The sequence below is a fragment of the Hemiscyllium ocellatum genome, chromosome 14 (assembly GCF_020745735.1).
Source record: "Hemiscyllium ocellatum isolate sHemOce1 chromosome 14, sHemOce1.pat.X.cur, whole genome shotgun sequence".
Classification (NCBI taxonomy): Eukaryota; Metazoa; Chordata; class Chondrichthyes; order Orectolobiformes; family Hemiscylliidae; genus Hemiscyllium; species Hemiscyllium ocellatum.
Genome location: NC_083414.1, coordinates 25,940,815 through 25,956,331, shown reverse-complemented (window position 1 = coordinate 25,956,331; position 15,517 = coordinate 25,940,815). Strand labels below are relative to the sequence as shown.

General features: G+C 41.5%; 1 protein-coding gene and 1 non-coding gene across 2 annotated transcripts in view; one reads left to right on the top strand and one right to left on the bottom strand.

The window, feature by feature from the left end:
- tamm41 (TAM41 mitochondrial translocator assembly and maintenance homolog) overlaps positions 1 to 14,970 on the top strand; it is a 77,272-nt gene extending 62,302 nt beyond the window's left edge. The window contains exon 8 of the mRNA XM_060835521.1: positions 14,393 to 14,970. Within this exon, the coding sequence (XP_060691504.1) occupies positions 14,393 to 14,538 (146 nt within the window). The 3' untranslated portion in view covers positions 14,539 to 14,970. The remainder of the gene's footprint in view (positions 1 to 14,392) is intronic.
- LOC132822493 (U1 spliceosomal RNA) lies at positions 4,344 to 4,506 on the bottom strand. Its single transcript, XR_009645450.1, has one exon. It is a non-coding gene; the product is annotated as a U1 spliceosomal RNA (small nuclear RNA).
- Positions 14,971 to 15,517: the final 547 nt, after the last annotated feature.

Here is a 15,517-nt window from a genome sequence, read left to right as displayed (position 1 = left end):
GGTCAGATGAGACCCAATTGGCTATGTAGCTTAATAGAGAACTCAGCTAATACTTCCTAAATTCTGGAAAATCCAGCCCTCCCCTTGCTTGTGGAAGCTGTAGCTTCTTTAACTTTAATGAGGGGCCATCTATGATTCCAGATGAAAGAACCAAGCCAACCATATAATTTGCACAATGCCAGCCTCAGCAGCATCACCGGGAGCATTCTCATAGGATGTAAGAGACGGGGTAAGACATTCATTTTACCAAGAAATTGGAAGGTCTTCCCCAACGCTGAAGGTCCTGCCTTATCCTTTCCAATAGATGCACAAAATTGACCTTGTACAGCTGCCCACATATTGGGGTAATAAAAAAACCTAAATATAAAAAACCCTCCAGAGACACCGAAAGGGAAAATGAGATCCGTCCAATAAGTGGGACATACTAGCAAGACCACCCATAAGCATGGCCTCCGATTTTGAGAAATTAATTTTGTTACGTGAGAATGCACTAAATAAATTAATAACTTGGAGCAGGCAGGGCACGGACATCAAAGGATCACTAAGAAAAAGGAAAACAGCATCTGCCTTAAGGGTAATTTTATGTTTACCCAAGCCAACTCTCGGGGCCGTTATATTAGAATCAGCCCGTATGGCTTCCACTAGTGACTCAATTATTAGCATGAATAGTAACGGTGAGAGAGAACATCCCTGATAGCAGCCGCTACCCACACTGAAACTATCTGAACCTAAACCATTGGTGATCATGACTGTTTTGGTGCCATTATACAATGTTCAGACCTATTTAGCAAATACCTTTCCAGCAGCAAACTTTTCCAGTGTGTAGAATCAGGTATGACCATTCACCCTGGTCAAAAGCCTTCTCCGCGTCCAACGAGACTACTATTCCTGGTATTCTTTCCTAATGACAGACTTGAATCACATTCAAAATCCTTCTAATATTAGATGATTTACGGCCCTTGATCAACCCCATCTGGTCCTCTTTTGTGATATATGGCAATACTGTCTCCAGCCTCAATGCTAATGTTTTAGAAAGAATTTTAAAATCTACATTTAGCAAAGATATTGGTCTGTATGATGCGCAATCTTTTGGGTCCTGTCCTTTTTTGAGAATGAAAGAGATATTCGCTTCTCTCAACGAAGGCAGGAGGCAGCCCTGACTATATGAGTAGTTGTACATGTCCATAAGTGGATCAGCTAGTACTCCTGTAAACTCTTAGTAGAATTCAACCTGAAATCCATCTGGACCATGTGCTTTACTGCTCTGAAGTTGCCTGATTACTTCCTGGGTGGTTAGGCGAGCATTCAGGACCGATATCTGATCCGGGGTTAGTCCGGAAAGACCAGGCTTTTAAAAAGGATTCCATTTTCTTGGCTCTATCTTCACAATCCTGTGATTTATACAAATCAAAGTAAAACTTTCTGAAGATTGTGTTGATTCTTTTATGATCGTGAGTCAAAGTACCCTGATGGACGTGATAGCTTGAGGGGCCTTTTTATTCTTGCGAGAAACGCTAGGTATTTACCAGGCTTATCACCATATTCTTATAACCTTTGCTTTGCAAATAATATTTCCCTCTTTGTTATTTGGGTAAGCGCAGTATTCAGGGCTGTCCTAAGGGCTGTAATCCTTTGTGATTTAGCAACAGAGGGCCTATCAACGTATGCTGTCTCAGCTGCCTTTAAGCAAGCCTCAAGTAGACACTGTTGTTCTCACTTTTGTTTTTTCTGGGTCGCCAAGTATGAAATGATCAGACCCTGCACATAAGTCTTAATGGTCTCCCACATCACCGACGGGTTACTAGCCGTACCTGAATTAATTTCCAAAAAGGTTTTGAATTCTTGAGAGAAATATTTTACGAATTTACTATCCTTCATTAAAAAAGTATCTATATGCCAATGTTGGGGGCCGTCTCATTGTTTCTAGTCTTGATTTCTATATACACAGCTGCGTGATCAGAAATTATTATATTACCTATTTTGCAGGATTATATGGAATTCAAAAAGGTCGAGGGGGCAAAAAACATATCAATTCTAGTGTGACACTTATGTGGATTAAAATAAAAAGAGAAATCTCTGCCTTGCGGGTGGAGGCACCTCCACACACCTCCTAATCCTAGCTCTTTATTCAAATCTGCCAATTGCCTGGATCCGGGGGAATATACCCGCAGTAGTCTTGGGTATCCTGTCTATCTCCGGGACCATAATGCAATTAAAATCTCCTCCTATAATTGTGTAGCGAATCCCAAAAGCCATCAGTTTGGAAAATGCTTCTATTATAAATTTGAAAGAATGTGCCAGGGGACAATAAAGTTTGAAAATCCCATATTCCTCTCCATTTAGTTTTAATCAGTATGTATCGTCCAGATTCATCTTTTATCTGACTTAAGATTTTGAAAGGGAGATTCTTCTTAATGAGAATGACTACTTCCCTACTTTTTGAACTATAAGATGAAAAGAAGGCCTGATCATATCCTTCCCATTTTAATTTCAAGTGCTCTTTATCAAGTAAATGTGTTTCCTGTAAGAGAGTTATGTTTACCCTTTCTTTTTTGAGGTTTGATAGTATTTTCTTCCTTTTGATTGGCGAATTACTCCCCTTGACATTCCAGGTGCGCCATTTAATGGAATGACTAACCATAATGGTCTAGGCAAGTCCGAGACCGCCCGGGAGGAAAACCCCATCCAAAGCACCCCGAGCATAGACCATAGAAAGTTCACAAAACTAGAGATTCTTTAATACACTCACGTCAATATAGTAAAAAACTATTCCTAAATTTTTTTTAAAATATTTTAAAGGAAATTTTCCCCCTTGCTTCCAGGGGGCATCACTTCCTATCTGAAAACCCATCATATCCTCTCCCAACCAGCGTCCCACCCTTGACCCAGGCACCCCATAATAAAATAAAAAAATTCAAGTGTACTATGAAGCTAAAATTAACGGTGAGTACCTTACCCACACATACCAACACCACGTATAAACATATAAAACTATAAAGTTACAGTCTCAGCAGGTAATAACTAAGTATGATAACACAAAAAAAAAGAGGGAAAACCCCGCTCTAAAAGAAAGAAATAAGGTAGGACAAAACAAATGCCGCCCCCTCGCCTGAATCAACTAAATCGCCCGGCCTATTAAAAAAAAAGAAAGCGCATAGTGGAGAACAAATAAGCCCCTTCCCTACCCCCCCCCGGAGATGATATTAAATAATAAAGGAAAAAAAAAGGGTAGACTGGGGGGGATGCAGATCAGCATCATTAACCACACGGATTAATTCTTACAATCTATTTAAGAGAGTCCAAACATTCCTTGGCCTTCTCCGGCGATCCAAAGTTAAAGACACATCCTTCATGGTTAAAACACAGCGTCACTGGGTAGCGCAAGGAGTACTGGATGTTTAAGTCCCTTAGACGCTTCTTCGTTTCATCAAACGCCCTCCTCTTGCAGACCAAAGCTAAGGAAAAATCCTGAAACAGCATTATCCTAGATCTCTTATATGTCATGGCCGGGGGATCTTTTCTGAGGGTTCTGGAGGCTTCCAGGAGCATTTGCTTCTCTCTGTAGCACTGAAGCTGGAACAGGACTGGGAGGGGGTGCTTTTCTGATCCGGGCCAACGTATAGCAACCTGGTGGGCCCACTCAACCCGCACGTGGTCTGATCTAGCCTCCAGCTTCAACATCTGAGGAAGCCATTGCTCCAAAACACTGCAAGCTGGCCTTCCTCTTCCTGTTCGGGAAGGTCCAGCAAATGAATATTTTTTCGACGACCTCTTGCTTTTGCAGCGGGACCGAGAGCGACTCCCAGCTGCTTCTGGACTCCTCTATGAGCATGTTGATCTTCTCTTCCAGCTTGGTAATTACAGCAACAAGGCTCGCCACCGTAGGTAAGTCCCCCAGGGCGGCTGTGGACGACTCTGCTGCAGCTGGGGGGTGATGGGGGAGAGGTTCCTGCCTGCTGTGAGCCTTGGGCATTCTTTCCCTTAGTCATTTTAACAAAGCACCAAACTACTCAAGTTTGATGCAAACATGACTAACTGTATTGAATAAAAGTTATTTTAAACGATTTGGCAGGTGTGATGGCGGCGGGCAGCCCACTTTGTCTGAGTCTCAGGCAGAGCACTACAGACTCAGACTTGCTAGGTCGCCGCCATCTTGGATCTCATATTTTAAGTTTAATCAAAAGGCATATTTCAAAAAAATATATAATCAAGAAAAAACCCACTCTACTTACCGCTGCAGATTTTCTGTAGGCCACACTTAAAATATAGCAGAGACAAATTGTAGCAGAACAGCACTGCCTACTGGAAAAGTGAAACTCCGATTCTGTCAATTGTTTGGAAATCGGGGGAAAGCGCGAACGCAGTCCCCCACAATCACAAATTTTGCAGTTGAGTATCCCGCATTTGGGGATATTGCAGGCATCAGCACACCCGAAGTGCATGGGATAGCCTCACCTTGGGAGAACCACCTTATTGATCATGGTATCTCCCCCGCCAGGTAAGTATCCACTTGTTTATTTCTGTGCTGTGACCTCTCCCAAACAGGTTCCTCCAAGAATAATTGTGAATTTCACTGTTTGTTAATTTTCCCAGATGCACTCGGATGTCCAGCGATGCATGAATTCAAACAGCAGAGGCAGTAACTGCACTGCTCTGTCACTCTCTCCTGCACTGCCCTCACCATTATCTGTACCTCTCCCTTTTAAAACTGTTGCTGTTTTGACTTTTTTTCCTCCCAAGTTCCAAAACAATGCAACAGGATATAAAGCAGTAGTTGCTGCTCCTCAAATTTGAGAAAATCACCTCCAACACCTAAAATACCAAGGAGCAGCCAGAAATTTTTCCTGTCCTCCATCTTGGATTACCCAGAATCCTCTTCAGTAAAGTGTTCGACAAAGTTCCTCATGGGAGACTGGTTAGCAAGGTTAGATCTCATGGAATACAGAGAGAACTAGCCATTTGGATGCAGAACTGTCTTGATGGTAGAAGACAGAGGGTGATGCTGGAGGGTTGCTTTTCAGACTGGAGGCCTGTGACCAGTGGAGTGCCACAAGGATCAGTGCTGGGTCCACTATTTTTCATCATTTACATAACTGATTTAGAAGTGAACATAGGAGGTAGGAATAAATGGCTCCAGTTGGGAATGGCAGGCAGTGACCAGTGGGGTACAGCAGGGATCAGTGGTGGGACTGCAGCTTTTTTACAATATATATTAATGATATAGAAGATGGTATTAGTAATAACATTAGCAAATTTGCTGATGATACTATGCTGGGTGGCAGGGTGAAACGTGAGGAGGATGTTAGGAGATTACAGGGTGACCTGGACAGGTTTGGTGAGTGGTCAGATGCATGGCAGATGCAGTTTAATGTGGATAAATATATGGTTATCCACGTTGGTGGCAAAAACAGGAAAGCAGATTATTACCTAAATGGAATCAATTTAGGTAAAGGGGCAGTACAAAGAGATCTGAGTGTTCAAAGAGGCTCTTCTGCAGCTGTGCAGGGCCCTGGTGAGACCACACCTGGAGTATTGTGTGCAGTTCTGTTCTCCAAATTTGAGGAAAGACATTCTGTCTATTGAGGGAGTGCAGCGTAGGTTCACGAGGTCAATTCCTGGAATGGCAGGACTACCTTACGCTGAAAGACTGGAGCAACTGGGCTTGTATACCCTTGAGTTTAGAAGACTGAGAGGGGATCTGATTGAGACATATAAGATTATTAAAGGATTGGACACTCTGGAGGCAGGAAATATGTTTCCACTGATGGTTGAGTGCCGAACCAGAGGACTCAGCTTAAAAATACGGGATAGACCATTTAGGACAGAGATGAGGAGAAACTTCTTCACCCAGAGAGTGGTGGCTTTGTGGAATGCTCTGTCCCAGAGGGCAGTGGAGGCCCAGTCTCTGGATTCATTTAAGAAAGAGTTGGATAGACCTCTCAAGGATAGTGGAATCAAGGGTCATGGAGATAAGGCAGGAACAGGATACTGATTAAGGATGATCAGCCATGATCATATTGAATGGTGGTGCAGGCTCGAAGGGCACAATGGCCTACTCCTGCACCTATTGTCTATTGAGGGATAGTTAGTCAGTTTGCAGATGACGCCAAAATTGGAGGTGTAGTTGACAGTGAAGAAGGTTACTGCAGAGTTCAATGGGATCTAGATAACATGGGCTAATGAGTTGAGGACTGGCAGATGGAGTTTAAATCAGATAAGTGCAAGGTGCTACATTATGGAAAAGCAAATCAGAACAAGATTATGCACTTAATGGTAACGTCCTGGGGAGTGTTGCTGAACAAAGAGATCTTTGAGTGCAGGTTCATAATTCCCTGAAAGTAGAGTCACAAGTAGATAAGATAGTAAAGAAGGCGTTTGGTACGCTTTCCTTTACTGGTCAGAGCAGTGAATATAGGAATTGGGAGGTCATGTTGCGGCTGTACAGGACATTGTTAAGTCATTTTTGGAGTATTGCGTGAAATGCTGTTCTTCCTATTGGAAGGATGTTGTGAGACTTGAAATGGTTCAGAAAATATTTACAAGGATGTTACCAGGGTTGGAGGATTTGAGCTATAGCAAGAGGCTGAATAGGCTGGGGTTGTTTTCCCCGGAGCGTTGGAGGCTGAGGGGTGACCTTATGGAGGTTTATAAAATCATGAGGGGCATGGATAGGATAAATAGGCAAGGTCTTTTCCCTGGGGTCGGGGAGTCCTGAACTAGACGGCATAGGTTTAGGGTGAGAGGGGAAAGATGGAAAAGGGACCTAAAGGGCAACCTTTTCACACAGAGGGTGGTGGGTGTATGGAATAAGCTGCCAGAGGAATCGGTGGAGGCTGGTACAATTGCAACGTTTAAAAGGCATCTGGATGGGTATATGAATAGGTTTAGAGGAAATGAGCCAAGTGCTGGCAAATGGGACAAGATTAGATTAGGATATCTGGTTGGCATGGATGAGTTGGACCGAAGGGTCTGTTTCTATGCTGTACACCCTATGACAATATTTATTTCACCTTTTTTGCAACAAAACTTGCCCAAAATGTGTTAATCTTAAACGGATTAAATCTTGAGGTGCAACATGTATACATGGTTCCAGCACCCAAACTACCATTAAGAAAGATTAGGCCAATTTAAAAGTGATGAAATGGTCCCAGCTTCCCTTTCAATATCTTTCTTTCTTCCCTTCTCAATATTATCCTTTGTTTTTGCAAGATTGCCAGGTGGGGTGACGAAAATTTGGAGAGGAAATGTATTTCAGAAACAGCTGATGTTGTCTTGGAAAGAGGGACAAAGGGACTTCTCTTAACCTATTCTTTGGGATACTTTTAGATCAAGGAAACAAAATGTACATTGATATTTGTTTCAAATTCATCATCATCCAGGCTTTGAATGTTGGGTTAATTCCATTAGAGTGGAGCCGGGAGAAGGAAAATTTGCATCTTCCATCAGCTGCCCACCATATATAACTCCAGCTGGGGCCGTAGTAAGGAACACAAATTAGCTTTCGGTTAAGCTCTGACAAATGGTCCAAAAGAATCTGGTTTCTCTAATTAACCTCCTGCTGCAGAGTGGACGTGTGCTGAGTGGCCGAGAGCTGGACAGAAATGGATCTGTGCTCATGTTAATATAAACCTGGCGGCACTCACTGCACAAACAGTGGCTTAATTCAGCACTGATAGAGCTTAGCCCAGCATTGCTCAACACCAGGCGTTTGGGCGGGGACACCTTTGTTTTGGGAGTACCGTCACTCAACAGCTTTTCGTAGGCGGAGATTGTAATGGTAAATAAATACAGGCCAACGTTTGTGAGAAAGCAATGTAAGTTTCCAGGTTCTGTGTGATAACTAATTGAAGTCAGGATGACTGGCGACCTGCCCTTTCTGAAGTGCACTGCCTTTGTAGACAGTCTCCCCACTCCTTGTTGTTCATTCAGGTTAAGACGTCGCCCATTTTCCGAAAAGGCTGAAAGCTTTGTCCTTTTTTGTTTTGTCTGAAAAGCTGGCGGAGCGCCAGAAAATCTGTTTGAGTCAGACAGCGGCGGTAAAGGGACAAATCAAAGCACCGTCTGAGAACAGTCCCTGCTGCCCTGCTTACCCTCCCTCAACACTCTCTGTAATCATTAAACGTCTCAGCCTATATCGACAAATGATTAACTTCCAAGTGGCTTTCAGTGAGTTCCCCCACTGTCGTCTGCATTGAAACACTCCGTTTCATCAAAGATTTTTGCTCTCAGGAATTAAGGAGCCCCCAAAACAGATGGCCATCTGCTGCTTTAAGTCTCAAACACTGATTGCGAGAACGAATGTTCATTATTTAGTGTTTTAATGAGTTAATAAAGGAGCGGACACGCCTGGATAATAAGAAGTTTTTGTTTGCCATTATAACACGCCGCATGTGCGAGGGTTACGATTCCGGGAACGCTTACTATTTCAATGATTAACACAGAGGGAAAAAAACTGTTTGTCCCTAGGCACAAGGCATTGCGACACCATTCCGTGTACACACACACACAAATCACACCCCAAATACGTGATTCTTTACAAACATATCCTTAACACGTATAGTAGAAGTCAAAGAATTGTGCAGTTTTGGGAAACAAATTATTCAGTAAACACAATACTGCAGAGGCATGATCGAAAAGGTTAACGAGGTCGGGCAGCAGCAGTTAAATGCAAGACACTCATTCGAGATTTGTATGTCCAGTTGCATTGCCCTGTTCTCTTCAGTACTTGTATAGCCGGGCTCTTGTTGGACCGAAAGAATGGAGACGATTTGACTGAAGCACCGCTGTGAACATTGTTTTTGCAGCAAACATCGTGTTCTGGGACACGGAAGCAGCCTGAGTTCATACCTTGTTCCATTGGATGTAACGTCACACTAGAATGTTAGTCCACATTCTCCCCTGATGAATGCAGACGAATAGAAATGAGCTAAAGAATGCACAACCTTTTATACTTTGCGTTAGTTAATATCTTGAAACGCCAATTTTCTCTTCTGTTGTTGTAGATGTAATTCATTGTACGTCGCTGCATTTTTGCTCTCTCTGCGAAAAAATTCAGATCGACTTTGGCCAACTGAAGGTTTGCCTCACGGCACTGTGTACTACAGTGTCAGATTGCAGGACCTGGTACCAACAGCAGCCCATCAATTAACACCTTCCCCAATAGGTGCGCCGGCTACGTCGCTCCTACATAGACCTTTCTGTGGAGTTGAATTCCTGACACATCTGTCATCATCATGAAGTTCTGGGAACTTACCGCCGCTATGCCAATTAATCAAATACTATAGCCAGTGAAGGCTGACAATTACAGTACAAGGTTCACTGATGATAGTAAAGAAAAATAATGGTTTAGAATTTATATAGCTGTTTTCACACCAATTGATGCCTCGAAGCAAATTCACACGTTCTAAAATAATGTGAGAAATGCAACAGGAAGTTTGGACACAGCTCATAATTTGATACTGCCAGATTCTGTTTTGAGATGCTAATTTAGGGATAAACATTGATAAGAATACTCATCTATCCAAGGATAACTAGCATGCTGTCCTTTAGAATAGTTTCATAAGCTCTTTTACTTACAACAATCAGGTAGGTGGGGTCTCTGTTTAACATCTCCAAAAACACCTCTGTGATGGTGTAACTGGATCAGTTCTGCAAAGGAGTGTTCATATATATCTTTGTGGTCAGACTCTGACCCCAGAATTTCAGAGACAAATACCCATTAAGCCACAGATTACAATCAAACACTAAATGATGCCATCACAAGAATTATTGTCTTGAAAGCAAGAAAGATGAAAAAGGAATTAATAAATTACCCGTGCTTCAACTCACTCATCAGAGATTATTGTTTTCTCATTCTTTTTATATTGCAACATTCATGTCTGTCATTTAGACTGGTTCATATTTGGAATCCTGGTTTGAGCAGGTCGGGACAAGCATGAAGTATTACAGCCACTACAGCTATTATACCAAAATCTTGTTCTCAACAAGTTAGCTAAGGTGCAAGATAAATTGTGTAACAGGTTTCATCAAGTTCGCCCACAAAATATGGATTCAATGCCTAGTTCTTCAAGAGATTGTGGGAATATTTTCACAACAAGTATTGCAACAAATCACAAATATCTCAATGGCCTCACCCATCACAATCTCTGTACCCTTCTCTGGTGCAATAAACTACTGTCTCCACCACCCCGCACCTTGTAAAACCTCGATCCTTTAACTCCAGTTTATTGTACAAACAGCAAAGAATTACTAAACAATTAATAAGGATGGGAAAAAATATATGTACAAGAGTAAGATAGCTAAAAAATTTAAAAAAATAAAAGTTTCTTAAAAGAGTTAATAAAGTAAGTGTTGGTCCTTGAGACAATAGGAGAAAGTGAGGACTGCAGATGCTGGAGATCAGAGCTGAAAAATGTGTTGCTGGAAAAGCGCAGCAGGTCAGGCAGCATCCAAGGAGCAGGAGAATCGATGTTTCGGGCATAAGTCCTTCTTCAGGAATGAGGAGGGTGTGCCAAGCAGGCTAAGATAAAAGGTAGGGAGGAGGGGTGTTGGGAATGCGATAGGTGGAAGGAGGTTAAGGTGAGGGCGATAGGCCAGAGAGGGGGTGGGGGGGGGGGGGCAGAGAGGTCAGGAAAAAGATTGCAGGTCAAGAAGGCGGTGCTGAGTCCCAGGGTTGGGACTGAGATAAGGTGGGGGGGAGAGGAAATGAGAAAGCTGGAGAAATCTGCATTCATCCCTTGTGGTTGGAGGGTTCCTAGGCAGAAGATGAGGCACTCTTCCTCCAGGCATCATGTTGTCATGGTCTGGCAATGGAGGAGGCCAAGGACCTGCATGTCCTTGGTGGAGTGGGAGGGGGAGTTAAAGTGTTCAGCCACGGGGCGGTTGGGTTGGTTGGTGCGGGTGTCCCAGAGGTGTTCCCTGAAACATTCTGCAAATAGGCGGCCTGTCTTCCCAACGTAGAGGAGGCCACATCAGGTGCAGCGGATGCAGTAACTGATGTGTGTGGAGGTGCAGGTGAATTTGTGACGGATATAGAAGGATCCCTTGGGGCCTTGGAGGGAAGTGAGAGGGGAGGTGTGGGCGCAAGTTTTGCATTTCTTGCAGTTCAGGGGAAGGTGCCAGGAGTGGAGGTTGGGTTGGTGGGGGGTGTGGACCTGACGGAGTCACGGAGGGAGTGGTGTTTCCGGAACGTTAATAGGGGAGGGGAGGGAAATATATCCCTGGTGGTGGGGTCTGTTTGGAGGTGGCGGAAACACCTCATCGTATCTCCTTCATCATTTCCACCAGGGTAACTAGTGGATGTATTGTACATAACTTTCTAGAAGCATTTGATAAAGTGTCACATCAAAGCTTATTGCAAAACATAGAAGCGTATAGTAAAGGGGATAGCATTGGTCTAGGTGGAAGATTGGTGGCTAACAAAGAGCAGAAAGTAGGAATAAATGAGTCTTTTTTCAGGCTAGTAACTTGTTACAAGTGATGTGCCACAGGTGTTAGTGCTGGAGTCTCAACTCTTTAGAATTCGTAAATTTTTTATTTTTAATTATATTTAAATATAAATGACTTGGATGAAGGATAGTGTGTTGGCTAAATTTGCTGATGACATTAAGATAGGGAAGTGAGTTGTGAATAGAACATAAGCATGTAAAGGGATATAGATAGTTAGGCATATAGATAGTAAGTAAGAAGTAAATGGGCAAAGACCTGGAAAATGGAATATGATGTGTGAATTGTCTATTTTGGTGAAAAGAATTAAACAAAACATATTATATAAACAATGAAAGATCGCGGCGCTCAGATGCAGTGAGATCTGTCTGAGTGCATGAGTCACAAAAGGTTAATATGCAGATACAGCAAGTAATCATGAAATTTAATAGAAGTCTATGTTTTATTGCAAGAGGAATTGAATGCAAGAGTAGGGAGTTGTGCTTCAGTTGTACAGGGCATTAGTGAGACCACATCTGGAGTACTGTACTCTGTAGTGGTTGTCATATTTACAGAAGGATATTAATTGAATTCAAAGCAATTCCGAGAAGGTTTACTAGACCAATATCTAGACAGAGCAGATTGCCTTTTGATGAAAGGCTAGACTGGCTAGGTCAGAGTTTAGAAAATCAGAGGTGACTTAACTGAAACATAAGATCCTGAAGGGACTTGACCAAGTGGATGTGAAAAGAATGTTTCCTCTTATGGCAGAATCTGGAACTTGAGGTTATAGTTTAAAAATAAGGGGGTCGCCCAATTAAGACAGATATGAGGAAAAATAATTTCTCTTGAGGGTTATGAATCTTTAGAATTCCCTTCCTCAAAAGGCAGCAGATGCAAAATCTTCAGGTATTTTTAAGGCAATGGCAAATAAATTCTTGATCACCAAAAGGATAAAAGACATACAGGAATATACAGTTGAGGTTAGAATCAGATCAACCACGATCTTATTGAATAACACATTTGACTTGAAGGGCTGAGTGGTTGGCTTTTGTTCTTTATTCATATGTTTGTATATTTCCCATCAATGATGCTTGTACCTATAGCCACACATATGCAAAACTTCTTCCTTTAAGTCACTCCTGAGAGTCTAAAATTACTGGCCAACCTTTAAGCAATATCTGAGTATTTACTTCTTTGACTTGAAACTCCAGAATTGCTGTCCTAGTTTTACCAAATTACCAAATCACCAAATCCCCATAGATCCCAAAGCCCAGGACTCCTTTTCTGTGCTGGATATAAAATTATTCCATGGATGCTATTAGAAATCACAGTTACCCTTAACTTAGTACCTGCCAATTTAGCACCTTGACTAACACCCTGCAATGTGTTCTTGACTTTCAAAACTGAAAAATAAATATGTAAATAATGAAAATAATCACCAAATTAGAGTTTTTACAAAAATAATGACAACGTGGGAGCTTAATGAAAAACATTACTGATTCAAGTTTAAAGAATACAATACATAAAAATGTAACTTGACTCACTTTGGGTTAGAACACCTGACAATGACATCTGTTGTACGTGGCGTAACACCCTTGATTTAATAAAACATCCAAACTTCTGACTCAGTGTGAGTAATGTCATAGGAAGTGTTTGAGACATTTCTGTTTTATTTCAAATATGTATATATTATTTTATCATTCTTTTTAAAAATTGCAAGGGAAAATAATTTAGTCTGGCTTCCAAATTATTTACCTGAATGTTGGCAAAGAGAAAGCAGATTCTCATTGACTTGGGAAAATTCAACTGGTACATTCTGTTCCCTTAAAGGGGAAACAGCATGGCCTGGCTCTTGCAATAGTAATAACAATGGAATTCGAATTCGACAGCAACTTCTAGCATTCACATATGTTTACATGGAAGTCTAGAAAGTGCTTTTGGTTGTCCAAAGCTTTTCCATCAGGGGCATGATTAAGGGGTCAGAGACTAAAATAAATAGTAATATTGAAGGTGAGAACTTCCAAGGTTATGCTCTTGGTGTCACTGTAAAAATCATTAAAAATGGTGCACCTAGTTTAGTTATGTTTATGAGATTTCTAATGGCATATCAAGTTACTGCCAAACAGCCTCACTGACCTTTGAGTAACTTTATATTTGTTTAATGTCAATTTTCCTAACCGTGATTCAATATTGACATAGTTTTTTTTAAAAGTTTGTTTATGATATTTTATTTTCCACAGTAATCCAAGTCCAAGCCAAGTGCTGGAATATGGGATTAGAATAGTTAGGTGGTTGTTTGTAGACTAGCACAGATGCAATGCATCGAAGGGCCTTTTTCTGTGCTGTAGATCTCTATGATTCTATGATTTTTGTCCCATGTATATGTCCCAATCACTAGTGTTGATAACTGAAAATTTTCAATTAAAATTGAGAGAATTTCCGTAGTTTTCACTTTCGAATTTGTTGTCTGTGAGAATATTTCTTGATAACATCAAGTCAGGGAAAGGGAACTGTGCCATAGTGATCTTTGTTGACAGCTTCTTGCGAGGTCAGCGGTGAATGCCATTATTTCACCACAAACTGCAAACTCCAGCCCATTTTATAAAAAGCTTCAATTTAGCATCAAAATCAAATGTTGTATGTTGCTTCACGTAATGCTCCGATCCTGATAGAGAAGCATATTTTCTGACCTACTGTTAGCAATGCTGTAAAAGATCCATTCCTATGTTTTAAAAATAAAGAAATATGAATGTGATGTGATTTTTAAAAAAAGATGGAGTCAAGATTATCTTGTTCATTATTTGTAAGATGGCAGTAGCAACAGGTCAGAAGTGTTTAGAAATCTGTATCCATATGCACCTGCTCATTTGGCCAGCCACATTCTTGTTTGTTACTTATTTGTTTTGTTTCTTCATTTATTCTTTTCTCTTTTATTTCTAAGTTCTTCCTTTCTTCTATTCTACAGCTGTAGTGGAGGAGCAATGTGGTGGATCTGGATTGATGTCCCTCATGGCTATAGTGGCCATGGTTTTACCAAAGGTTTCATTGCCGTTGGTCCTGGTGTGTTCCTCCTGTCAGCAATGCAGTGTTTGGGTGGTGGCACCATGGTGATTCTGGTTCGTTATGGCGGTGACATGGTGGCTTCGGGTGGCAACTAGTGGCGATGGCTTCAGCGTCGGTGAATTGGTGGGTATGGCCTGTCCCTCCTTGCTGTGTCAGTAATGCAATGTCTTTAGTGTCGGCCTCGCTGGCAACAGCGTGATGGACACCGTCTGGAAATCCTTGTCTTGGCCATCTCAGGGGCAGCTTTGATGGCAGCATCCCATAGCCACTTCAATAACCCAGAAGCTGTGGAGAAGCTTGAATAACTTATGAAATTCACATATGTTTACATGGAGATCTAGAAGTTGCTGTTGGTTATTCAAACCTTTTCCATCAGGGGCATGATTAAGGCATCACAGATTAAAATCAGTTGGCAGTTCGAAAGTGAGAACTTCCAAATTTATGCTCTTGGTTTCAATGTAAAAACCATTGAAAATGTTTAATGAATAAATTATGAACTTTACTAACTTTGTCTCAATTACTTCCTTTTGTAATTTCTGTCATTGAGGTGGTGCCAAATTGTGGCGACTTATGTACATCTCACTGTATTTTCATAAGTACAAGGAACAACAAATTGCTATTATATTCAATTCTTTATTTTTGTTTTAAAAACCAAGCAGGAAAATGTCCCATCCTAAATTGAACCCAGCTCCACGTAAAACCTGACAAATTATCATGTGAACTAAGCATTTGAATACGAAACTTAAAGGATTTGAATATTAGCATACTTGCTCAGTCCATTATATAAATAACAAGCAAATCCTTCTTTCTCCATTCCCTGCATCACAACAGTGAAGAACAATTATGCTTCCATTGGCTGGAGGGTAATTGGAACGTTATTGAGGTTGTCAAAGATGCTATAAAAATTCGAGTCTTTTTCTTCACCTGATCCTCAACTGCCCTTTTCTTTAAAATTAGAAAATTATGAACACCAAAGAGCACCAGAAATTGAGCCACAGATCAAAAATGGGGAGAGAAGCCTGGCAGA